Genomic DNA, 26,462 nt, shown 5'->3' on the forward strand with positions numbered 1-26,462 from the left:
TTTGAAGGGCAATCTCTGCAATGAATTCCCAGGTGTCTGCAAGCTTGCTCGACATTAGTTTTGTGTTCTAGTAGCCTTTCATTCATGCACCTGCAAGTCTGCCCTATGTATTGTTTCCCACATGTCACTGGCAACGAATAAACAAGGCCTTCGGTACACTCCACAAAGGGGGTTCGATGCTTTATCGTGCATCCCTGCTTCTTTTTGGTCGGGTCGGAATTGACTCGTCGGCACAGACTTTTGAGTTTATTAGGAGCCGTCATCACAACATTCACGCCAGCTTTTTGACCAATGCTTTTCAGGCGATGGGAAACGTGAATGTACGGTATTGCTACCACCGGCCCTCTTTCTTTCTCTTTCTTTCCCTCATTGCCGGCGTTCCTCATGGCCTATAATTAGGTTTTGGACGTTAAACTCCATAAAATCAAACCAAACAACAGGCCTACGTGCAAAACAGACAGCCTCCCGAAGAACTATATTCGCGAAAACGAGGCTTGCGGGAGCTATGGCTCGGGAAGAGCTACCTGGGTCTCACAAGCCTAACCAGTGGCTTTGTTTAATGCCTGTCAGAGGAGTGACGCATCGCTTAACCGCAGCGTCACTGCTGCGGTAAGTCATATGAGGACTAGCCACGATTTATTAGTGCGACTCACTCCGCGTAGTTAAGTATTCAGTATTGAAACAGAATGAGAATTGGAATAGGTTTGAGAGCGAAAGACATCGTAATTGGAATAGAGTCATAATTGAGTATAATCAAACTGGAATAGATTGTGCCGGCTAAAAAAGAATGTTTTCGTATTTCCTTCGCATGAGTGCAATTTGTCGCAGTTTTTTTTTATTTTCTTCCTATCACAGGAGCCCGAAAATGAGGAAGTGGGGCTACCTCTGTACAGTAACTAGTGGCACACATTTCGAAGGCAATACATAATTATAAATTTATAAAATATTTCTACATTGAAATTTTGCACTTTGCCAACTACCTACAGAGAAGAACTATATAGCTTTTTTTTTAAGCATCGCCGAATATGACATGGAATTCCCAACCATTATTCTATTGCGAGGTTTCTTGCAGTGAGCGTGCGCATATATTTTGTTGCACTTCTTGCTAAGATATAAACACGATGTCCAAAACAATGAGGTCCTCATTCAAACCATATCAAATCTAAGTTTAAGAGAAGGTAGATCTACATCGCGGTCAAGTGAAATTGCGAAAATATTATTCATGCGCACAACCATCAGCCGTCATATGCTCGAATATTCACTTCGAACCTTGTTAAGTTATGTCCATAAACACGATATAAATATCGAAAACGTTAGCACCCAAACTCTGAAGACTTTACAAAACAAGAGTGATGGTTATGCTCGCTACTAATTGTATAATGGTGCTTTTTTTTTCTTTTCTCAGGTGTGTTATGCTGGTCTTGATGTGATGGGGATATCTTATTGTTGTGTAAAATGGGACATTGACGTAGACTGCGACCAACTAATTTTTCTTTTCAGACAAGAAGGTCTTGATTCACTTGCTATGTGGGCACGTTGTCTTGATTATGCTGCTATATATGTAAATGTGCAACTGCTGTACGCCTTGTAAATGGGGGCTGGAACCACGTCAAGTGATATGTTTTCACTTTTGTTCGAGTCCCTTTCCGCCTCGAGGGAATAAAGTTCAATTTCAATTTCTGTGGGCCATATACCCTATGCGGACAGCGCAAAGAAAAAATATCTTTCTAGGCGAAAAATATTCCGAACGGACTGTACACTGGGCGCCGATTGTATACTGTAATTCCCGGTAACTTCTTTTACTAGTGCAGGGCAAAGTGAGACTGTGTTTCTTTAACTGATTTTATTTCGTTCGGGGACAACGTAATCAGCACGCAATATTGTAAATCTGCTGAGGACCGTACAAGCAAGCCCAAAGGCCTTACATGAGAAGGAAATGAAATATGGGTCATGCAATCACTGTCGTCAACGGTGTCAGCGCTCAGAGGAAACGCGACTGACAACAGGGTAAAAGGCAGGAAACTGTTTTCAATCGGTTCGCAGGCGACTAGGAGATGGAGGAAGACCAAGGAAATCGACTCAGGCAGGAGAGCCCAGCTTAAGGAAAGGGGGACCGATAGCGCACAGGCGACGGCATGGAGAGGGTGTCCGCCATCGTCAGTGCTCGCATCAGCAGCCTCCGGGACACAGGAAACCGAGCGCCCATAAGGACTCCGAGTGGTCCCGGACCCCGTCACAGTTCGCACCCGGAGACGCGCTAGTGGTCTTCGCCCCGGGGCACAGCCATGTTCGCAAGCAAGGTGTTCGTGTTGGGCGTGCTCGTCGCAGTCGGCGTGGTGGTGGCCCACCGGCCGACGCCGGAACTCCACATCGCCGGTGCCCTCCGGGAGAGACTCCGGCTGGCCCAGTGCCGAGCCACCTGCCTCGGAGAGGTGAGAGACCTTGGAAGTAGTGGACGCCTACGGCTGGCATTTATCCGGTAGCTGAATTGTTCAGAGAGCGCGGCGGTTGATACGTAGTTCGTTTAACCAGAGCTTTAACGTACCACAGCTGCCCACGGGGTTGTGAGAGACGCCGTGGCAGAGAGCTCCGGATAAATTCCGACCGCTTGAGGTTCTTTACCCTGCATTCACTTCGCATGGCGCTCGGCCACGGGGGATTCTGCATCTCTGCTCCATTGAAATGTACGCGCCACGACCGCGACAGTTGTTTTAAAGGTATTCGCTTTGACACTGACTGCGCAGCCTGTGCAACATACCTGGCCGTGAATTAATTAAGTAATTCACGCGTGATATAAGCAGGAAACGCAGTTTTTACAGCAAGTGCCTGAGGCAAATAGCAGTAAAATTTTTGTTTCTTTTAAGGAGAAAAATGAAAATAGGAAGTTCTCGCGAGTGGAGGTGTCAAGCCTGGTTCACATGCGAGCGACTGAGCGGCGCGTCGCAGCGAAATCTTCCAACTCGTTGAAACCTCGTCGCTTTGCCCGCTCGAGCCGCCGCGACGCCTCAAAACAGGTTTTTAGGCCGCGGCGGCAGGATTCGCTAGCGTTCCCGCTTGCATGTGAAACAGGCTTCACTCCTTGTAGCAGTAAAATATCTTCATTCCGTAACTCCTGTCCCCCTAGCAAGAAAAACTAAGAACGCATACTCAGGTTTCGTGAGGACAGTCGTATTCCGATTTCTTAGTCAATGATGCCCGCAAGATACAAAATGTCCTTGTCGAAGTCACGGCTCTGAACATTCCAGTGTTGACGCCCGCTAACTTTGCGAGCCGTCGGCAGCACAAACTGAGGCATCCGTGGAAACAATCGGAACAGTCGACTGCGTTGGAGGTCTGTAACGCTTCGCTCACAGCTCTGAGAAATGAAATATTTTTCCTGTTAACCGCTTCTATTCGCCGCTATTTTGACGCTGTAAACTTATAATTTGAACCACACATAACGCCACAAAAGATAAATAATTTGTTGTCGAGAAATTGGCACAAATTCTGATCGGTGACCGTCAATGTCGCTTTATTTTAACGCGACTTACTTTAATCCAGTTTAACTCGCCCCTGTGGCTCAGTGGATTCGCCATTCGGCTGCTATAAGCTCAAGTATATGCGTGCTTAATCTCGGCCGCGCCAGCCTCAATTTGATGGAGACGAAATGCGAAAACGCCCGTGTGCTGAACGATGTGAGTGCGCGTTAAAAAGCCCCAGCTGCTCCAAATTAATCCGGAGCCCTCCACTACAGTGATCGAGCTCTTCTGCAATTAAAGTCTGAAAGGAGTTAAATTTTCACAGGAGGTTTTTTTAGGTAAAGATATTTTTTCTTCGGCATAGTAATACCACTGTAATGCCACGGAAAAGTGGCGAAGATGTTAACTAGCAAAGTGATTAACTAAATTCTAATAGGTACCTTTTTCACTCTTATAGCCAGAGGCCTGGTTGTAAGTAGAGAGTTGCAGTTCGCCGTTACCAATACCATATCATTTTTTAGGATATGATATTTCGAATTTTTGAAATTGCGCGAAAAGCATCTAAAAGCCTATTTTAAAAATTAGTCGAGAACGGCCGTGAAACGCCTGGTGTACTTTAATTCGGTTTAATACACTGCCTTTTCACTAGATTCTATTCCATTGAAATCAGCCGCTGCAGCGATTGGCTTATATCGACGATAACGACTCACTGAACAACACAACGGGGAAGGAATAGAATATAATGGAATAGTTACATGATGCTGGCCGTGAAGTTTTCCTCCCTTTTCACATCAGATGTACGGATACGTCCCGATTCAACCATTTGTCTGCAACATTATTTGCTGTTTGTTAATCTCTGGACAAGCAGAATCACAGGCAATTTGATTTGTTCCACGTGATTCGGGCTCCGTCAGACCAGAAGTGATTGAGCGTCGAGCTTTCAACAAAACCTACTCTCGTTATACGCATTACATCGCTACATGGAAGTAAGTAGTTATGCGGGCCATATTGCTTAAATTCTCTCATCGGTACACAATAACGTTGACGATTCCTTGCCTGCCAGCCTAGTGCGCGTCGAGCGATACCGTATAGAATTGCGTGCCAAAGATTACTGTAATGCTCTCATGTGTAGTTGCGTGCTACGTCTTTACTTTCAGCTTGGCCTGGCAACCGGGTCCCAGCAGATTGAATGCAAGGGAGACAAGGAGTGTTACATGGTGAGTCTTCTAGTTCAGGGTATACTTCACGTAGAGTTCACATGATTTATATTTTATAGGAGGCACTTCGAAAAACAGCGAATTTGTAGAATGCAGCAGTAGCCGCCGCGGTGGCCTAGTGGTTATGGTGCTCGGCTGCTGACCCGAAAGACGCGGGTTCGATCCCGGCAGCGGCGGCTAGAATTTCTTTGGAGGAGAAATTCTAGAGACCCGTGTACTGTGCGATGTCAGTGCACGTTAAAGAACCCCAGGTGGTCGAAATTTCCGGAGCCCTCCACTACGGCGTTTCTCATAGCCTTAGTCGCTTTGGGACGTTAAACCCCATAAACCAACCAACCAATGCAGCAGTTTTTGGTGCAACGTAGGATTTTAAGATATAAAAATCAACGGTGGTGTACTCCAGCAAATAGCACTGTCTTGAACGTGCAGGTAATTTCAGACCGAACGCACTTGGCTGTTAGCCCCGGTTCGGCCATATTGACAGGCCAGATTTACGGCCAGCCTGAGGCATGAAAGCGTCTTCTGGCTCTCAGTTTTTTGTCTTCATTATGAACGCTTCATATCACTGCATCGAACAAGTGCACTTGCTTCGGCCAAACCGTGCCGCGACATCCAAAAAGAACTTTGTACTTCTCGTACATCCAGAAAGCATGGTTGCTAGATCCAGCGTATATTCTTGGTGAGATGGGAGTTCTCTCTTCGGCTTGATATTTTATTTTTATTATGAAGGTGCCCTTGCATGGAGGTTTCAAGTAATTTAATCAGTGTGGGAGCATGCACAAAGCACGAGGAGATCGCACCTGGCGGTTGCCTATATTAAGGAATTTGTTGTTAGCTCCTTGAAGAACACGACACGGAGCCGCTCTCATGCGCTCTGCCTCGGGATATGCGTCTTTGCATCTTCAGTCTGGCAATCCTTCTTTGAGCGCATGGATGGGCTATGTATACTCACCAGGTGTGCGAGCTGCGTGCGTGCGGAATTGATGCAAAGCCAAAAGGATCACAGCTGAACACTAAGCAGTGCCTGCTTACCCAACCCACGATACTTCTAGAACGCTGTAAATGTCCCGTAATGACTCAAAAGACCGCAGAGAGGACATGCGCTGTGTTCTGAGCGCATGTCGTTGTCGGCTGAGCACATGCAGCGTACGCGTCAGCCACATGGAAGCCGACAAGGAGCGTTCGTCAGGACAGCGTCGGTTCCTCTCACCACTCTCTTTGTCCCCGCAGTGCTGGGAAGTGTGCGGCCTCTTCTACGACAACTTCACCATCTGGGGACCCATGTGCACCGCGGCAGACATCTGCGTAAGTCAATCCGCCCTGCAGGTTTTTTTGTTTTTTTTTTTTTTTGCGGGAGACCCCCGTGTACAATATGAGAGGAACGGAGTAAGAGCATTCAGTTATTGATATCATCATTGTTAGGCGCGACAGGCACGGTTTTTTTTTGTTTTGTAACTTGTTCTCAAATTACCGTATAACATTCAGAAGTCATTTTCTACTTTAGTGAAGAAATAGCAAAAAAAATTCGCACTTGTGTGCAAAATTATTCTTTTCTTTCATACTATGGGAGTGTTTATGTGATAAGCGTATGGGTGCATACATGAGTCAGTGGAGCAGTCTTGTCTGCTCTCAGTACATTCACTGCTACTGTGGTAGCACAAATTGAGAAAAATAGTGTGTTCATGAGGAACTGTTCCGTGAATATGACCGTCCTTCATATTTATATTTCTCAACAAGTAAATAGTACCAGAAGGCCATAGAACGGTTCGTTTACATCAGACCGCGCTTCTACATATACCGGGTGTTTTCTTGCTTTTTTTAAGGTCCAAATTTTTTCTTATACGGCTTTCGAGGTAAATACAAGTATTTTGCGGCATACTAATACCAGTGTTGGCAGGCATCAAAGAACTGGCGAATCGTGTTAACTAGTAGACTGATTAGGCCTAACTAAATTTTAGGACTTAAATTTTTAACTATTTTCTATAGGCTCCTGGTTGCATTCAGTTATTTGCAGCCAGTCGTTTGTAATAGCCATATCAGTTTTTAGAATTTTGAAAATGCGATTACCCTCGCCGCTGTCGCTCAACTAATTCGGGTCATTTGTCACGCCATTCGAAAACCATGCCCTTGCGGCGTCACAAAGAGTGGCGTCAAATAAGAGGCGACATTCCGTAAAACACATACGACGTGACATTCTCTGCCCCGCCCGCGCTGAAGCAGCGAAGTGGCGAGGAGCGGGGAGCGGGGAGCAACACGAGGGTGTTCCGGTTGGCTTCCAAGAATGCCAGCTCCTCCGATTTGCTGCCTTGCACAGGGGGAAAAACAGGAAGGGTTGCAAAAGGGAATGGAGAAGGAGAGAGATGTGACTGCGTCCGAGAACACAAGATAAAGACGTGTGTATTGCTAGGCTACGGAAATTTTGTTCAGATGGGCTTTTAGACGATGGGTGGGTGGGAATGGGGCAGTATAACTACCACGATTACTGCGCTGATTTTTTTTGCTTACTAAAAGCGAAAACTCGGAATCTTACGCGTAGAGCGTTGAAACTTTGTGTGTGCCTCTTTAAGCATCATTGCTCACTTGGTTCTTTTGTCATCAGTAAAATTCCTTTTCGGCCTTTGACAGCTTCGCATTAAGAACCTTCTGTGCACTTATAACACGCGAGGAGGGAGAAAAAAAGACCAAGCCAAGACATCGCGCAGTGCGGATGTTCGGCTAAAACCTCCACTGGAGGAGCTGTTAGCAGAGGACCCATGTTCTTGTCTCTATTGTCAGCGTCTTTTTTTTATAGTTGTTCGCCTGTTCTTCGGAGCGCAGCGGCTCCTGCACGAGCATGCTCTCCTAACGTATACCTCCCAACCCTCTTTGCGCAGTTTCCGGGCTGTCAGGTGGCCTGCTCCTTCCAGCGCACAAATGGAACCGGTACGTATACTGCCACGTAGTAGCACAAAACGAGACGGGACCACTAGTGCTTGGTGCCGACAGAATGAACCGAACACAAGGCAGAAGTCTACGTGCCGGACCTAGCTGACTACATTGAGCTCCCCGAGTTTTTTGTCTGGAATGTTTTGTTAAGCCACTACAGCTCTCAAGTAGTACCTTCAAAAGCTAGAACGGATGTTTGCTCGTTGAAGAGTCAGTCTCTGAGTTTTAATTTTCCTTTCATCCGTTTTTTTTATTTGTCTTGTCAACACATTTTATTTCATTGAGTGATTGATTACTTGATAGTTTCTTTGGTTTCAATGACATGTGAAATTCGGAGGCGAGTTGGCAGAAGGTGTAAAATTGCGGACGAAGGCCCCGAAAGCCCATAAGAAAACTTCTCGCTTCAGAATAATCTATGTAGCGCGTGATAGCAAATATTAAATATAAAATATATTATGCACAAAATTATCTAGAAAAATATACCATCATAAGCAAGAAATACCACGGATGCGCGGCCAATATATCCCTGAGAAAGTAACAAGCACAGAAGGGATACACAGAGGGGTATGCAATGCCTCAAAAGCACCGACGCAACAAAGAAACAAAACTTTTTTCCTTCTCTAAATACAAGCAAAGCACATCATTAAACTTGAGACCTCAGAGACAGAGATAAACTGCAAGAGAAGACCTGTATTTAGGTTTCTGCTAGCGAGTGTTTATCTACAGCGCTCATCACAGTGTTCCTCACTGTAGTTTGTCAGGGCTGAATCCAAAATGTATAGACTTGTGCATGCAACCAAATAGGTGTCAGATATCTCACTGGGCCAATACTCTCTCCGTAGCCCATTTGGTATGAACATTCAAAGCGTGTGCTCTAAAAGCTTCCTAGAATATTGTTTCTATCTTTTAATAGATGTGTTCACAAACGCTGTCCGCTTTTTCTTCTAATTTGTTCGAAAAGGGAGTGGGCTTCATTTTAGGAATACCTCTTTCGCGCTTCCAAGTAATGAAGCTTCTTTCAGTAACACACATAAATCTCATTAGCTTTCAAATATTTTTGATTTGTTCGTTCTCATTGTGACTGTCATGTCAGCACTCCATAATGATTCTGTCGTAGTGAACAAGTGATTAGTGAAGTCAGATCTTGAACCGGACTCTACTTGATCGGCACAGACGTAATTTATTGACTATGTACCCGTTTTGGCTATCATTGTCGTGAAAAAGTACTACAGGGGTGGGAATTTTGCTGCGGAAATTAACAAAAAGGCTAGGATCACACAGCTGCGACGGCTCATTCAAGAAGCCTCCTCACAACCCAGCAAGTTCAAGTGCCGAGCGGACCTCAAGAATGCAGGCTTCCTTCTCGCAGGCATCGCAGCTGCGAAAAGCCCTGCAGAGGAGGAACTGGCCGGCGTGTTCGCAGACCCGCCGCGCCTGGAAGCGGCCGACGGAGACGAGGCGGTGCGCGTGACGTGGCATCGGCCTCTGGGTCTCGGGGATGGTCCGACCGAACCGGCGCTGGTGTACCTGCTGCTGCTGAGGGGAGTGGTACACCGGGACCGCTGGGAGGAGGCCGCCCAGGTACGCATGCCAGCCGAGCGGTCGGAGATCTGGCGACGTGAAAGCATGTGCCCCGTGTTAGGTTTGTGCAGTTAGAACAAAAAGATAACAGAACAAATACACAGCATAAAGAGGGCAGCGGTATGCTGTCCCTCCCCTCCACTTTCCATGGTCATGCACTCAGACTTTTGCTTCTTATACGTTATGGGACAGAAGGTTTGATGCAGCAGCAACTTGGCTCGCATGTAGTCACCGCCAGTTCTGCCCCAGGGGCCGCAACTTTGTAAGAATTCGTTTCCCTTTCTGCGACTGCTCGCGGCTTCCCGATGGCGTAGCACGTCGCGGACATACAACGACAGACAACCTAAAGAAAAGGGAAAAGGAAACCAGCGCCTACAAAAGACGGCCCCAGATTGGCGCTTTTCGTCTCCATCTGTTTGTTTCACTCATTCCCGCGGGTTCCCTATAGCGTCCATCTTTTACCACTGCTCGCGGCCAGTGATTTGCAGTTGTTTGCTGGCAGATGTTCAAGACGTTTGGGCAGTATGCGAGGATCAAAAAAGGTGAAACATCATGTAATGCTTTGTCTCTTGATGTATATATCTCAGAACTACTCCCATGATATTAGTAGCACAATTTTATGCTCAGCTGTGAGTATCTAAAATTATGACGGCATAAATTATATTTCTCAGAACGAGTATACCTAAATGAAATACCTAAACAGGCTAAGGAAGACGCTAGCGTGATGCACCCGTTAAACTTTACGCTGTCTACGTGCGCTCATGGTCAATAGCTCTTGAGAGTAGCTAATCAATTTATTAAAAAAACAAACAGAAAAACCCCGAATAACTGTAAAACTCAGTGCAAAGGTCGTGATTACGTCACAAGGTCACGTGACCTATTTCCCAAGTGCACATCAAACAATCCGAACAATCGCCACAAGGCGTTAGCGCACCTAATTCGGATTTGCCTTAAATATATATGCAAATCGACCATCATCGTTTTATGCCTGCAGGCCGCAGAAAAACGCATCGCGTCATTCCTAAAGGAGGAGCCTGAATATACCTGCAATCTCCTCCCCCACATTTCGACGCACCTTCTGCCCCTCTCTGTGATGTTTTTTTCACAGCCTCAACCATCGCACCTCGCTCTTCGCAGACGCAGTACCAGAACGCGACCCTGAGCCGCAGCCAGCTGAAGCAGGCGTCCGAGCTGGAGATCGTGGCTCTGGCGCCCCGTGGACCCTGGGCGCACAGCCGGCTGATGCTGGAGCTGGACGCCGTACGGCCAGACCAGGACACCCTGCTGTCGGACGCCGCGGACAGGGTGGAGACCTGCGCAGCGCCCAAATTGCTGGAGCTGCGCCAGTCGGCGGGGCAAAAGGTCGAGGCGCAGGTCTCCTGGGATTGCGCCCACCACTCGTCCCACTCCAAGATAGTCAAGTTCGAGGTGCGGTCTCATTACAGTTGCTTTGTAGAGCACGTTTAATGTAGACCGATATTTGTGTGGAAGGGTTTCCGCAGGGTGAACGGCAGAGCCGGTGGCAAAAATTAGTGGACGCCTAAGCAATGCCCAGCCTGGGTTGCGATACCGCAAGGAGCGCCCCGATGCGTTGTCGCATCACTTTCGGTTTGGTGACGTTACTTCCGGTCAGGCACGTATCCAAGGGGGGGAGGGCCTGACACCCCCCTCCCCCACTCTACTGTCTTATTTATTTATTTATTTATTTATTTATTTATTTATTTATTCGATACTGCCAACTGCCTCTTGGCAGATACCAACGCAGTGCCCAGCCAGCGTGCTTGAATTCGATTCACCGTTGCTTTTTAATCCGCTGCTGCGTTGGTATCTAGTCCGGTGCGACCTTGTGGAGAGTAGAGGGAGGAGATCTCGTTATGTCTGGCGCTTCTGTAGAATAGACTTTGGTGGATGGCTGATGGATCGCGCTCCTACAAGGTGGTGATGGGTGGGGGTAGGGTGGGGCGGGGATCAGGGTGGCGTTTGGTGTGGGGCTAAACGAGGCGCAATGAGGGGAGGTGGTTGGTGCTTCCGGAAGGTAGCAATCATTTTACAAGTCCGGCTTTGTAGAGAGTGGAAGCGTAGGCCACACATATCAACATGTTCAAGCTGCATGTAATGGCACTCTGTAGTTTCCTCACAATTGCATGTGAAAACATCCCCATTGCGTTACGCGGTGTTGGCTAGGGGCAGAAGACAGATACCGCTATTGCTGTCCAGGGAGAAGATAAAATATCGGGAGGTGTGGATTGACGAATAAAAAGAATATCTAAATACCCACGAAGAATGTCTCAAGATGAAAGGAAAGACGAACGCGGTCATAATGAAACGTATAAAACTATAGAGATATCACGGATATGAATCAATACTACGGAATTGTGCAATGGGTCATGAACTGTTTGCGAACGCGGTACTAGGCTTGAAATCTGACGTTCTACAAATACGATTAACGAAAGAACTGTGCTCAAATAAGCTTAGCGGTTCATGTAAAGACAAAGGAGAATCTATACAGAGGAATATTGGTTGGTCGTCCTTTGGGCTCTTAGCAGAGAGCAAAATATAGGATACGCGAACGGCAACCAAAGCGCATAGCTTTCATGCCGGCCGGCGGTTCCACACTTACGGCGGTGAAAGTTTCACTGTGCTTCTCTAACGTGTGCTAGTGAAATCAGGCGATTGCTGGTACATATCCCACCTATACGACAAATTCACCAGCCACGAACCCTGGGTAGTTCTGTCCTCTCTAGTACACAGGACATGGCACGTTCTCTACCCTCTTTTCACAGTCACGGGCATCACGGGTAAGGCTGTAAACGAGACCGATGATCATCGGATAGTTCTGCTCATAGCCGCATTTAAGGGTGCGTCGGTGGTTCTTCGCGCTCTCCCAGGTCATGTGGAAGGTCCTGGACAACGCGGTGGATGTGACGGGGCGCCTGTACACCTCCCGGCAGTCAGCCACGCTCCCTCTCCGGCCGGACACCTCCTACTCCATCTTCGTCCGCCGCCTGTCCTCGTGGACGGGAGAACCCGAAGCGGAGACGGAGGCCCTGCTCCTCGACACGCTCCTCGCTGCGGAGCCCGAAGCCAGCATTCAGGAGGCCCCTCCGCGTGAGTTGCACCTACATGCTCCCTCATCAATGCTCGGGTTCGCTCCTGCAGTGACTACTGCTAACCGCTGGTTCCCGTCGCAAACAGCAAATGGACTGGTCACACAGCACACACCAACCAGCCAAGCGCAAAATGTATTCTCATAGTGCGGAAATCCGGCTGCTCTACAGCGTATTCATTTTACGCGAGGGGGATGGCAAGGGGCATTGTACAGGCAAGGGGCGAGAATAGAGAAAACGACGTAAAAATCATAAATAATAATCGCTGCAGGACTCGCTGCTCAATTTTTCAAGCTAGAGTTAGGCCACTGTGCTTAAGGCCTGCAGACCGTTTTGAAAGCGCTAGCAAGCGAGATTGTTCGGGGCGTGTTACTGCGGACATGCGAATTTAACTGTGTTTTTTCCCCTAACAACGCTGCGTTAACCCTTTTCCGAGTAAGGCAGCACTTTACGGAAGTCAGACAAACGTACCCCCTCCCCCGAATATCAGTTGTTTCCTATCAGCCGTCTTTACCGTAATAATATCATTGCTTAGAAATAAGCCATGATGTCATTGTTGTCTTTCTTTTGCCGTGTAAGCTCCATGATCTAATATTATCATTCTGGCCGAAATTTTCACAGGCCTTAATGTATTGCATTAATCTAGAAGTACCTCGGTACCAAGCGATGTGTCGGTCACTATAACTTACTGTAAAAGCAAGAAGCCTCGACATTTCGTTATAAAACCGTCGTAATTCATATTGTTCTGTGATGGTCGTGTTTCCTTGCATCAGTTCAGCGACCACCAAACGTCTGACTACTTTTGCCAAACTTAAAAATGTTCATCTAGCAAATGCAATTTGCTTATATAGAAGCGTCGTTGCAACGTCAACACGGATCTATGTCCTTTATACTGTCGGTGACATCATCTGTATGCATGGCCAAGTTTCGATTTTATCATGACTAAGAGGCGAAACAAGCTATATTCATTTCCGAGTTGTCACACGAGCAAAGACAAGTGCTGCAGATACTTCGATGCGCGTGCTGCCTCTTCTGTCAAACGTTTGCTTCATTCGAGCGATGCCATTCAACACACCGAACGCCAGCGTCGCGTCCGATTGTTGTAGTGCTAGAGGCTTTGGCTTCTTCCAGCTGTAGCCGAAGGGTATGTAGGCGAGTCTTTAAACGTAACTAAACATAAAGCAACTGTCAACGTGCGCCTGGCGCCTAGTCTTTAGCATGAAGAAGCTGGGGGACATCTTTTGGTGCACGCTCAAGACAAAAAGTAGTTTAGATTCATCTCTACTTCCAAGAGATTTGTACCAAAAGTCGAAATTTCGAGGTCATCGTGTCCTACGTGACGTCCTAACCGCTGAGTTTGCGCTTGTGGAGAGCTCGTGGTTGTTCGGCTCTCGCATGCTTTTTCTCGGTGTTGGACTTCCGGGCACACACCATCATAACTACCGAATTTTCTGCATCAGGCAAATAGCAGTTGCACTTGGCAAGACTTGCCTGTACACTAAGAACATAATTGTTACCGCTGGGCACCTGTCGCAAGGGTGGACTGTCTTAGTGAAAGGCTTAGCTCTGCAGCGTTAGGGGCGAACTGATTCATTCGCACTTCTTCAATTTTTCAGCGTGGAGCTGCGTGAGCGTCGAAATCGTCGTCGGCTGCGCAGCCGCCCTGTTCGCCATATTCGTCGTCTGCGCTCTAGCCCTGGCCCTGGTCGTGCGTCGACAAATAGCGACGTCCAACGGACACGGGAGCACTGCCAAGTCTGCATCTACACACGACGGTTAGTTCGAGCAAGTAAATTTTAGTGGCGAGGAACAGATTACATGAGACGCCCTGCCAAAAATCGAGAGACCATGAGGGACAAAAGTCTGAGCATAGGGCTGTAGAGTTGCCACACGGTCTTTCCAGTAATGTTCACTATGCTTATAGGCATTCAGAGGAACGCCAAGGTACTTGAGAGGATTACGTGTCCGTTGCATGCCACCATATTCCACAGGTGTCGATTCTCACAATCAAAAGCAGACACCGCAACTCTTAGAACGATTAATCTGAGCTCCTGTCATTGAACCAGTCCTCCGTTGAGCAAATAATCTCATCGATGCTTGGCTTACGAGCGCAGAAAAACGCGAGGTCATCCGCTTAGGCTAATACCTTCAGCTCGCGACCCATTATAGGGAAGCCACTGACAGCTGCACTGTTTATAGCACTTAGACAAAGTTGCTCCAAGTATAATGCGAACAGAAGTGGGGACAGCGGGCAACCCTGTTTCACAGGGGACTGAATACTCACTTGTTGTGAGAGACAGCCATTTACAATCAAACGTGTATTGTTGGTCGTTGGTTCACAGTGTGTATAACAGTAAAGTGTGCTGGGGATGTGTACTGATGTTATAATAATAAAAATGCAACCAGGTATATAAATGCTATTAATTAGGCTTCAGAAAAGAAGGAAAAGGCGCTATAGCGTCTACTCTTAACGCGAAGCTTACGCGTCTTCTTAAGCTTGGCGTAGCTGTGCACCAAAGCGAAATGAACCGATGACCGAATGGGCCTCCTCCGCAGCTTGTCCCGAGAGGCGCAGCCGACGTGGGTCCCAGCTGTGCAATGGCGCCAAGGCCCTGCCCGGAGGCGGCGGCGGCCAGCCCAACGGGCCCTCGAGTCCCGTGGGCGAGTCCCAGGAGGACTTGCTGGCCGAACACCGTGAACCCGGGGGCCGCCGCTTCGTCTACGACGCCCGGATGGTGTGATGGCCGCGGGCTGCCTCCGAGACTCACGGCTCGGTGGAAGCGTTCAGCTCACACCGGTGAAATGGGACGACGGCAGACACTGCACCGACGCCGCAGCTCGGATTGACGATCATCTGCGGCGAAAACTTTGTACAGACGCATGAGCGAGTGTTCAGAGGTGGTTCGAGCTTTTTCTAAGTGTGCGCACTCAAACCTACAGGGTCAGGCGTCCTTCTTTCCAGCTGCATTTCGTTTGTACAGTTTCAAATGGCACCCAACAGATATGAGACCCCATCATTGGTGTTATTCGTAGCCTATTGCCCGTTTTCTAGCCTCAAATTACCAGTGTTGCATCGTGCAGGCGGAACACTGATAGCTGTTACTAGCCGGCGAATACGACTACAGCTGGTGCCAGTAACAATGGCACAAGCTGGGAAACAGACGACATCTTCATGGAATTATGTCGGTTCAATACAACAATGCAACACGCCGCAATCTCCGCAGCGGAAGACGGAGGCGCAGCGGTCTTCTTCAGTCGTTTCGTGCTAGTGAACATTCCAGTATCCGTGGCGTAATCTCTGCGTCACTTAGTGCGCCCGAAATACCGCCACGATTGGAAAACCGGGTGCGGAGTCTATGCAGGGATTTTCACTTGAATTCACAATCCCTAGGTGGAGGAAGACAACAGTCTCTGCCAGGCGCAAGGTTTCGCTGTCTTTTGAAAGATGACTGTCGTTCAGAACCGTCTAGCTGGCAGCGCGAGCGTCAGTGGCGTCGGAAGACAATTATACTTTTCGTTTGAAATGTGTTTCATCTATCCTCCTCATTGTAAGAATCGCCCTTAATGCGTTAGCATTAGAAGACCCACGACGCCGAAATGAGTCGTCGTGGTCATAAAATTCACCCATTGATTAGAGGGAAGTGGCGTCACCAGACGGAAGCAGTCGCATTGGCTGGGGGAAATTGACGACCTTGGCGTCAATACCGGAGAGATGTCATTTCCAGTTAAAGCATCAATTCCTGACAAATTACTTGTCCTGAAATTTTGTTATCGTTTATTTATATATTTATTGATTTATTTTTCTGTCGCGTTTTGGTGCGTGCGTTCTTTGTGTAATACGTAAATAAAAAACCAGTGCGTCCAGTCGTCGTCTCCAGTTCGGTATCTATTGCCACTTGACATCCTCCTCCGCCCGATGCGAACACCCCGCAAGGGGTCTTTCAGGAAATTAAAGTGATGTGATGATGTGAACGCACAGCAAGCTCTGCCTTTCTGCTCACAGCGCAAGGAGAGTCTCCATTTTCGCTCGGGATGAATTTGTCGCCCCCTACGCACACAAAAAAAAAACACACACAGGCTGAGATCGCAGTATCAAATGGGGCTACATGTATGTGCTACTGCGTACGCGCATGGAAGCTTTCTTTCAAAGGAACTACAAAAAGCCATTTTACGAAGTTAAAAAGAGTAGCGATAGGCATTCTACCGCTCGTCATCCTGACCCAAGAAGTTTTAAGCTGGCCTCACTAGCGCCGAAGATATCGGCGATTTAAAATGATGTCATCCTCTCCCCGCGAAACCAGAAAGAAAGAAACAAAACAGCTAGGGGATGGAGCCCAGCCCATTAATTTCACATCAGTTGACGCATTGGTTTGGAGACTTACGGTCGCCGCGCCTGTTTCCCCACACGAAACTGCACAGTCGAAACTGAGTCGGTCACTGGCAAATCGGTGCCCATGTGCGCTAAGGCATACCAGCTCATGCACGTCCGACGGATTCTCGCAGCAACGATTTTCGCGGCGTTGGAAGTGTGCCCATGACGTCACGGCTGCAGCGAACGCCAGCGTCTGGTGGGCTGTCACTGAAAATAGTTCCAAAAACCCTTACTGCGCTGATAAATCGCCCTCCAAATTTTAAAAATAAACAGGTTTTAACGGTTACTAAAGTGCCGGCTCCGTTCCAGCGACTCATACCTGGTGCAGACAGACAGACAAAATCTCCTCACGACGCCATTCCCACGGTTTAAACGCTCATGTTAAGTTGGTCCACGACGTATGCCGCCCGGCTTAGTGCAAGCGCTCAATAGCATTCGTTCTACACATTCAATGAATTTATTAGCAATCTACGAACCGAATTCTTAGCCTACTTCGCATCACCCAAAACCGAGGCGCTGGTTTCGTCAGTGATATGTTCCATGCCGGAACCGAAAATTTCATTACTTGACAAGTTGTTTTGGTTGTTGTAAGCATTTTCCAGAAAAATTTCATTTTTATATTTTAAAGACTTCGTCCGTGATATTGTCACCTGCCATTCCAGCGTTGTCTGTTTGCATAATCAGGACACAAAACACTAATTGAGTTCTGAAGGCATCCGGTTTGATATACGTAATGTTTTGAAAAAATTACCGACGATTACGTTACTTCCTAATGCGAAATTTGAGCGCAGCAAATAAGCTGTTTCACCTTTTCGATAGATTGAGGCAAAGAAATCGAGCAACACATGTATGCGCTATCACAGAATTTTTTTTTTTATTTTTCACACGTATTCCTTTAACAAAGACTCCACTAACAGTTCTTGACAGTCATGAAGGAAGCTTTGTGGTCGGAGAAATAGACTGATATATGTTCGACTTGGTACACCAATGCTTGATTCTCAAAGACGAGATCTATTACAAGTGCCTCGCGAGGTTGTCACAGCCGTGGGACGCGTTACGAGCGAGAGGAACGGGATGTTCTCCCGCATAAGTGTTAGGAAATTGCTGTTTGTCTTTATGTCAACATTAAAGTCCCCCACTACTAACATCGGTGTGGATCGACGGACGGTTAATGCGAGTTGCAGGAAGTGCACTACGTCTTTCGTGAGTGCGGTAGGGGCGAAGTAGGCAGCTACTACCAGCAAGCCGTTGGGCAACTTTGCGGCGCACAGTTCGCCAACTTCATGTGACGTGCCAAACATTTCGACTGGTATTGCAGAGAGACCTGTGCGCAAGTAGATAGCGACTCCCGCCGCTCTGTTGTGGTCTCTGCGAGCACCACAGCAGTATAGGAAATCTATGATTTCGTGAGGCTCTTCGGGATCCATCCAGGTTTCAGCAAAGCAAAGTACAGAGGAATGGCGCAGAATGTGATCGTGGTGTACGTCCTTGGCATGTGCGGCAAGGGAGCGTACGTTAAGAATGTGGTTGTGAATGATGAATCAAGTGCTGCCAGCGAATGACGCGTCCATTGGCTGTCTGCGTGTGTTACTGATGTGTGGTTAACATGTTAAGCTTCGCCTGTAAGAGTGGAACGCGACAGCGTCTTGCAACGCTGCCAGGGAGTCCACAGAACGCCATCGCCAATTCGGCTGTACGCCTTGCTGGACCGTAAATTTATTTTTTGAGGAGAGGAAATGTATCTCTCTCGCATATCTGGGTGGACACCTGCACCTCGCCGTAAGGGAAAGGGGGAAGATGGGAGTGAACGAAGACGCCGTATTAGCTAGACGCGCCTTTGTTCATTCCAAACCATTCAGCTGGCATTACGGAGTGGCTAGCGTGCTCGTATCGCACTCCGGAGACCCTAGTTCGATTCCCCAACTCGACCAATTTCGTTCTCGGTTTTATTGATTTATGCGGTCTAACTAGAAAGGTTAATTAGGCTATTTCATATTTATATTATTGTATTTCTCTCCATCGTGTTCTGTCATTAACCTGTCAATTGTTGGAACTGTCTAGGATGTTCGACACAACGTATATGAAACGAGCAACGTCTTATTGAGTGGGGAAGTGCGTGGTGGTGGAGGGAACGCGGCTTCGTACTTATCTGTTTTTTTCAGCACCGTCTCCTTCCGCGGACGCTATTGTCGCTGCGGCGCGCGTCTTTCTTTTCTTTTCTTCTGACCTGTTCATTATCCTCTATATTAATTAGGCTAATTGATTAATTAAGCAATTAACTAAACTCAGTCCAACTTAGTTGCAGCATCACTATACGATCCCTTTGATTGGTTGCATGGTTACTAGCCAAAGTACAATTGGCCCCATTTGAAATTCGCGCACTGTGACGTCACGAGCATTTCGACCAATTGAAAAGCGTGACATTGGGGGCGGAGCTGGTTACGAGGCCGACGCCGACGCCGACGCCGACGACGACGCGAAACCCAGGAACGGACGCCAAAGAGCTGCGCTCTAAAAAGAAAGGTTTCATTCCCTCTTCGTTCGTTTTAAACTTGCATACTGTTATTGTAATATATACTCAGAGTTATTCAATTCATTCGCGGTCCTTAGACACTTGTATATTGCTCTGGCGTATTTCCAATCGAGATTTGTAACAAAGAGACCAGTTCACGGTTCGCTTTCATTTGTGATTCAAATTACTGCTCCACTTGGGACGCAACTGTGTCTATGGTGGTGGTGGTGAAAACTTTTTAATAAACAACAGGAGAGTTTGCAGGCCAAAAATGGCCCTTTACATAGGTGGAGTCCTTAGTCCGGGACCCCGCTGGACGAGGCCGCTACTCGCGCCCGTTGGACTAGAGCCCTTTGAGACTCCAGCCCCGAGCAGTTGAGCAGGGCTGCCTCCCATGCCTCTCGGGAAGGGGAAGGATTGGGGGGAAGGGAAGGATTCTTTTGACAGGCCCAAACCATGTGGAAGGTATCGGAAACTTCCCCACAGTGAGGGCAGCGCCCATCAATTTTGGGGTCGAAATGTTTAACTATTGCAGGACACAACAGAGTGTTGGTCTGCAAGCGCCTCAGAGTTCGCTCATCAGCTTTACTCAGGCCCTTAGCAGGGACCGGGAAAAGACGATGGCGTTCGCAATAGTCGTCCAGAATTTCTCTGAACCGCAGAAGCGGTTGCACAATCTCCGAGCCGGAAGAGCCTGGGTGAGGTGCCCGGTAGGTAAGCGCTCGGGCAGCCGCGTCCGCAGCCTCATTACCTCTAACGCCCTGATGGCCTGGAGTCCAAACTATGCGTTTGGGCGAAGGGTCCGATTCCCTCACTGCGCGCTTTAATATACTCCAGGCTAAAGGTGAAATCTCGCCAGCCAGGTAGTGTTGACAGGCTCGACGCGAATCTGTCACGATTACCTTCGAATTCAAGTCCGAGGCGGCAAGCGCAATGGCTACTTCCTCAGCCTGTGCTGAATTTCGAGCTCGAAAGGAGAGCCCATTAACGCATTGATCCTGGTGAACTACTGCGGCCGTGTAGAATCCATTGGGCGACGGCCCTGCCACGTCAACGTAGTATACACCCTGTTTGGATCCGTGTTGGTGTTCGAGGGCCCGAGCGCGCGCCTCTCGTCTGCCTTCGTGTGTATGTGTGTCCATGTTGCGCGGGAGTGGAGGGACCCAGAGCTTGTGACGCCATAGCTCCGGAATCCGACACGTCTCCTCTGGAGTGCACTCGTGTTGGATGTGCAAGCGGTCTAGCAGGCGGCGCCCGGATGCCGTCTGCGAGAGTCGCGTATATTGGTTCACGAGGTGGGCCTCTCGTAACTCCTGGTAGGAGTTGATCACCCCCAACGCCGACAACTTAGCATTGGAGGTGGCCACTGGAAGGCCCAGTGCTCGCTTTGTAGCCTTTCTAACGATGGTGTCGATTCTTATTTCTTGTTGTTTCGTAGTGCGAAGGTAGGGAGCGGAGTAGAGGATCCTGCTGGTCACGAAGGCATGGGCGAGCCGAAGCGCGTCCCTGCCTCGCAACCCGCCGCGCTTGTTAGAAACGCGATGGATCATGCGTCCGACCTGTTCGCCTACGCGCTTGAGTTTGGCAATAGTGGATTCCGGGCTGAGCCTGTTATGGATGAACAGACCTAGTATGCGGAGCTCCCCGACCTCTTTGATGGGGCCTCCCGTCAGAGAGATTTGCAAACTCGTGTTGTCCTTAGGATCGGATCTGATGTGCAGAAGTTCCGATTTTGCGGGAGCACATTGGAGACCACAGCCGATAGCGTAGCTGTCGGTTATGGTGGCGGCCCGCTGAAGGCGGTCCTCCATTTCCCCAAGGCTCCCTTCGGTAGTCCAAATTGTTATGTCGTCCGCGTATAGTGCGTGATGAATGCCTTCCACCCGGGCCAATTGGTGGGGAAGCTGCATCATGGCAATGTTGAAAAGAAGTGGCGACAAGACCGCCCCTTGGGGTGTACCCCGTGTACCCATCGTGTATGGTCCGTATTCGTCATCCTCAATCTTGAGGAAGGCCTGACGCTTGGAGAGAAAGTCTCTTACATATATGAATGCCTTGCGCCCACAATCAGTGGTACTCAAGTTAGCCAAGATGCTGCTATGACGAACGTTGTCAAAGGCCCCCTTAAGATCAAGGGCAAGGATGGCCTTGTCGTTGTGGCGCATGGCAGTGGGTCGTATTATGTAGCGGTGTAACTGGAGGAGGACGTCCTGCGCAGACATATGCGGTCGGAACCCGAACATAGTGTCTGCAAAGAGGCCCTTGGTCTCTATGTGTGGAGAGAGGCGATCCCTGACCATCGTCTCCATAAGCTTGCCCACACAAGAGGTTAGTGAGATGGGCCTCAGGTTGTCGGTATTCACTGGCTTGCCTGGCTTAGGGATGAAAGTGACCAAGGAGGTCTTCCATTCGGGAGGGAGTGGACGCCCGTCCCAAATCTGGTTAATGTACCCTAGCAGGTGGAGGTAGGCCGAATCTGGGAGGTTGGCCAACAGATTGACTGTTATGCGATCCCGACCCGGAGCCGTACCTCGCCGCATTTTAGCTAAAGCCGCCTTAAGGTCGTGTAACTCAAAAGGGGCATCAATGTCGGGATTCGGCTTTCCCGCGTACTCGTACTCGGGCCCAACTGGGTCCTCTATGCGGCAGAGATATCTGTCGCACAGGGTGTCCGCGAGTTGAGCCGTCGTACCTTGGTACCCGTGCAAAGCCCGCCGGAGCTGTCTTTGCGTCTCCCCTCTCGTTTGAGTGGGGTCGATGAGACTGCGAAAGAAGCGCCATGTTCCTCTCGAGCTCATCTGACGCGCTGCCGAATTACACTTCTCTATCCAGTTTGAATCGGTGAGCTGGGCAGCATACGCCGCAGCCTGCTCCGTGAGGTCAACAATGCGAGCTTTAAGTTTGCGATTCAGCTTTTGCTTCTTCCACCGTTTGGTAAGACTCCGGCGAGCCTCCCACAAGTGCAGGAGGTGATTGTCCACTGCAGGGATCTCTTCAGTGGTCTGAAGTGTCGTGACGTGTTGTCTTTGTATTGTGTCTAATTGCTTTGCCCACTCCGCATATCCGCCGGATAAGAGCACGGGAGGTATCTCTTTTGTTCGAAACTTATGCCAATCGGTCAATTTAGTGTGGCCCCACTTTTTGCGAGCCGCCTTCGCCAGAAGAGTGACCCGGAGAAGGCAGTGATCGCTACCAAGAGTCTCTCCCAGGTTCTCCCAGGTAGCGTCTCTGGTGTTCGTAACGAGAGTCAGGTCAGGGCATGTGTCTCGCGTAACCGAGTTGCCCACACGTGTGGGACAACACGGATCCGTGAGGAGTGTAAGACGAAGTGTGGAGATGAGCTCCGCCAGCTTGCGTCCTCTGGCCTTCTCAAAGTGGTAGCCCCAATGTAGGCTTGGAGCATTGAAGTCCCCAACGATCACTAGAGGTTCCTTGTCAGCCGATTTGAGCGCACGGTAGAAGATTTCGTTGAAGGTCACGCGCGGCTTATGCGGGGGGCAGTAAATGTTAAGGACATGTATTGATGGGTCGCGGCGCTTGAGCGGCAGGACCTTGACCATACTGTATTCCTGTTCAGTCTCCAGTTCGAGGTCTACTGGGACTGCGGTGTACGCTTTGTTCACCAGGATGCACGTTGTAGGACCGCCTTGAAACGAGCTATACCCTGTGAATTTAGCATCTGCGCCGGGTTCCTGAAGAGCTAGGAGCGCCGGTGCGGTACCGAGAGACTGCAGGTAGAGCTGGAGGTGTGACCGTTTTTTCCAGCTCCGTAGACCCCTGCAGTTCCACTGTATGATCTCGAATTGCTCCGAATTGTTGTTGGCTTTCCGCTGGGGTCGGCTAGCCATCGTGAACGTGATTATTTAATTTTGGGGGCCAGGTCCCACCCCCGAAGGTGATGGGGCCTCAGGCAGAGGCACCAGCACGTCCGGAGAGAGAGCGGCCGGAATGTTTTCTAGTGAGCCTGTGGCCTGGCGAAGGACCACCTTCCGCCTGCGGAGGTCTGGTCGCGGAGACCGCGAGCGGGAGCGGCTTTGACTGAGTTGAGCTTCAATTTGGTCCTGAACGACAGAGAGAGCTGTCTCAGTAACCTGTGCCACTATAGCAGGCATGATTTTTGCCAATTCGGCCTGAAGAAGTTGCTGAATGGAGCCCCGGACCGCTTCCATGATTTTACCTGGCAGAGCATCAATTTCGCTCTCCAGGTTGTACAGGCGGCTCTCCACCATTGGCAGCCTACCAACCACTGTGCTGGCCGACTGCTGCGACACGCTTGTCAGCCCAGATGCGACCGAGGCATTCTCATCTCGGTCCTCCGGCTCGGCTAGTTCTATAGGCTCGGAAGGACCAGCGTGAGGTTCTTTACGTCCCTCTAACTTAGCCTCCAGGTCCTGAATTTTCCGCACTAGGAATTCTGTTTGGCGCCTAAGTTCAACATTTTGCCTCTGTAGGGCGGCTTCCGTAGGGGAGAGGGAGGGAGAAAGAGGCCCGGAGGCAGCCCTAGCCCAATCGCTCACCTTGTTTTGGGCGGTCGCTAGAGGCGGGAAATCCCCAGCGCTGAAGTTCGGCGACCTCGCCTGGGTCCCGGACTTCACAGCCGTCTTGACATGACCGGACTTGCCCGGCGCAGAAGTGGACTTGCTGTCCTTGGCATTGGTGGGCGGAGCTTGCTTCTGAGCCGACTTCCGCTTGCTTTGACTCCGTGATGGTCCCGGCTTGATCGGTTTCCGGTACTTGCCGACGCAGCCGGCAGCACCGGTGAAGTGGGCACCCGCGCACAGCAGACATCGGGGGGTGCACTCATGTTGTGGTATGCCCTCGGGTGTGGTGGCCACCTGAGAGCCGCAGAGGCCGCAGCGTCCCGACTGCGGCCGCGGGCAGATGTCAGCCCGGTGCCCCACCGTGCCGCATCGATGACAGGCGGGGATCGTCTTCTTGTACAGTCGCACAGGAATGCCCTGGTCGCTGCAGAAGATTTGGCGGGGTACCTTCTTCCCTTGAAAGGTGACCACTGCGATGGCGGTGCCGCCCAGCTTGCGCACAGAAAGTATTTCTCCGTGTCTCCACTCCAGCTTCTGCTTGAGGGAGGCCGACGTTTCGCCGGGGTGAACGTTGATCACTCCCTTGCAGACCTCGCCAGAAGCCTTGGCGTGCCCGCGAAACAGAAGCTGGCGGTCGCCGACCGTCAGCGTGACATCGCCGAGGAGCTTCTCAGCGGCTGGCACAGAGTTCACGCCACACACCAGCACATTTTGGTCCCACACGGGCCATACAGAGAGTTGCACCTCTCCACAGTCCCGTATGATGTTGCGCACGGCAACTCCGGCTTCACCTGGAGCGAAGGTGGCCTTCAGATCCAGCGTCTCGCGTGGCTTGAGCACCACGATGAGGTCGTCGCGTCCAATGCGCGGCGTCTGCTGCGGCCGCCACTGGGGTTTGCAAGTTGCACCCTTCAAGGCCGCGCCACCGACACTTCCTTGCGAAGCGTGCGGGGACCGAACTGCCGCCTGGTGCTGGGCGGCGGCTCCAGTTGGCTTGGGAGCGTTCGTCTTCTGCCGGCGTCTCCAGATTTTGACCATATCTGCCAAATAGTCATCTTCCGATGTTGGAAGGTCCTCGGGTTGAACGGTTTCCATGCGTACGACTTGCATGGACAGCGGATCATAGCCGGTCACCGTATTTGGAGCCGCCATCGCCGGGGAATCCCCAGCCGGGGCTGGCGAACGCCGGCGAACGCCCCGCCGCCGTTAGGCTTAGCGCCGCGGCGGTGGGCGAAAGCTTCAAAATCTCAGAATTTCGTCAAAAATGGGCCCACCTTGATGGAAGTGGGGCCCACTTGTGCCGCTGATCTTCGCGGAGACGATGGTGCCAAGATTCGTGGGGTCCGAGTTGACAGACCGCAATAAGGAGCGATCAGAATAGGAGCCGATGTGCGCCCGTCTTCTCCCTTCGCGCGCCCTCAGCGTCTCCTCTCCCTTCGCGCGCCCTCAGCGTCTCCTTCTAACCTTTTCACTAACGTTACGGCATCTCCAAATATAATGCGGCGTGTACTATTGGTGTTCCCAGTGTATGCGCACAAAAGACTAACAGTCGCCGCTTCCTTGAAGCTTTTCGACAGCAGGCCGCTATCGGAGGAATTAACGCTATGCGCTTGGTCTGAGAGAATGCTCTTCAGGCAGTGCGGGCGTTTTCACGCTTTTTGAGCGACAGGGGCCTCGACTCGCGACTGTGACGTCAGCATCTTTTCATCTTTCTTCTCAGCACATCGTCATCCATCGCGACTTGTAAACAAGGGAAATGCGCGCAAGAAGACAAGGAGAAGAGCACAACAACAAGATGATGATGATGATGTCCTCAGGCCGAATGGCACATACCCACGAAGGGGGATTGTTCAGGGTGCATAGCGGATACAAACGCACACATGTACAGGGAATGGAGTATATTTAAAATTTTCGGACGCAGAGCTAGAATTTGTACAAAACAAAAAAAAATACGAAGAAGGAAAAGTTGTGAAATCACATTCTAGCAGAGGAATCTACCAGATGAAATTATATAATCGTGAATAGAATCGCACACTGGTTTCAGGGCATATCCCTTGGCGCTTGCCCCGAAGGATAAGAGAATCGGAATAGATAGAGGAAGCCTAAGCCGAGCGAGGGGGATCTCCAAGTAAATTCTACGGAGAGCAGCGAGCCGCCGGCAGGAGAGGAAAAAATGTTCAATAGACTCAATCTCGCCACATGCCTCTCAAAGGTTGGATATCGAAAGCCCCGATCGGCATAAATAAAGATTTAGCAGCGGTATCCTGCAGCGCAAAAGGGTCATGGACACCTGACATTGCCTCGAACTGCACATCCGCACACTCCAAGGAAATGCCAGGTGTTGAAAATCCGCTGCAGCGAGGAGAGGCTCATGGCTCAAGGTGTGGAAACGCTGGAATCGCTGAAAGCGTGCTAGAGTAAAGTAAACAGTATTTGGGACGAAATGGACAATAGGTCCATCAAGGGCAGACTTTGCTAAAAAATCAGCCCTCTCATTAGAAACAATGCCACAGTGCCCAGGAACCCAGTGAAAGCGTACTTCTGTAACATGTGGAGGAATAAAAAATTGAAGGGAACGGCTCATAGGAGTATCTCTCGAGGTTTCGAGCGCTGCCAAAACAGAAAGGTTGTCTGAGAGTATAATAACCCGAGTGATACGGCAGGGAATCCTTATTAAGGCTAACTGAATGGCCAGAAACTCAGCTACAAAAATAGGGGTATAGTCAGGGGCACGAAATGAGTATCCAAT

General features: G+C 49.7%; 1 protein-coding gene across 1 annotated transcript; it reads left to right on the plus strand.

The window, feature by feature from the left end:
• The first annotated feature begins 2,285 nt into the window (after positions 1-2,285).
• LOC149344496 (uncharacterized) lies at positions 2,286-13,084 on the plus strand. The gene is made up of 8 exons (XM_089547245.1): positions 2,286-2,432; positions 4,616-4,675; positions 5,906-5,980; positions 7,549-7,597; positions 8,970-9,181; positions 10,319-10,609; positions 12,070-12,289; positions 13,062-13,084. Exons 1-8 carry the CDS (start codon positions 2,286-2,288, stop codon positions 13,082-13,084), a joined length of 1,077 nt encoding a protein of 358 aa, XP_089403371.1.
• The last annotated feature ends 13,378 nt before the right edge of the window (positions 13,085-26,462 follow it).

This window comes from Amblyomma mixtum, chromosome 5 (assembly GCF_055824585.1).
Source record: "Amblyomma mixtum isolate Tamu chromosome 5, ASM5582458v1, whole genome shotgun sequence".
Classification (NCBI taxonomy): Eukaryota; Metazoa; Arthropoda; class Arachnida; order Ixodida; family Ixodidae; genus Amblyomma; species Amblyomma mixtum.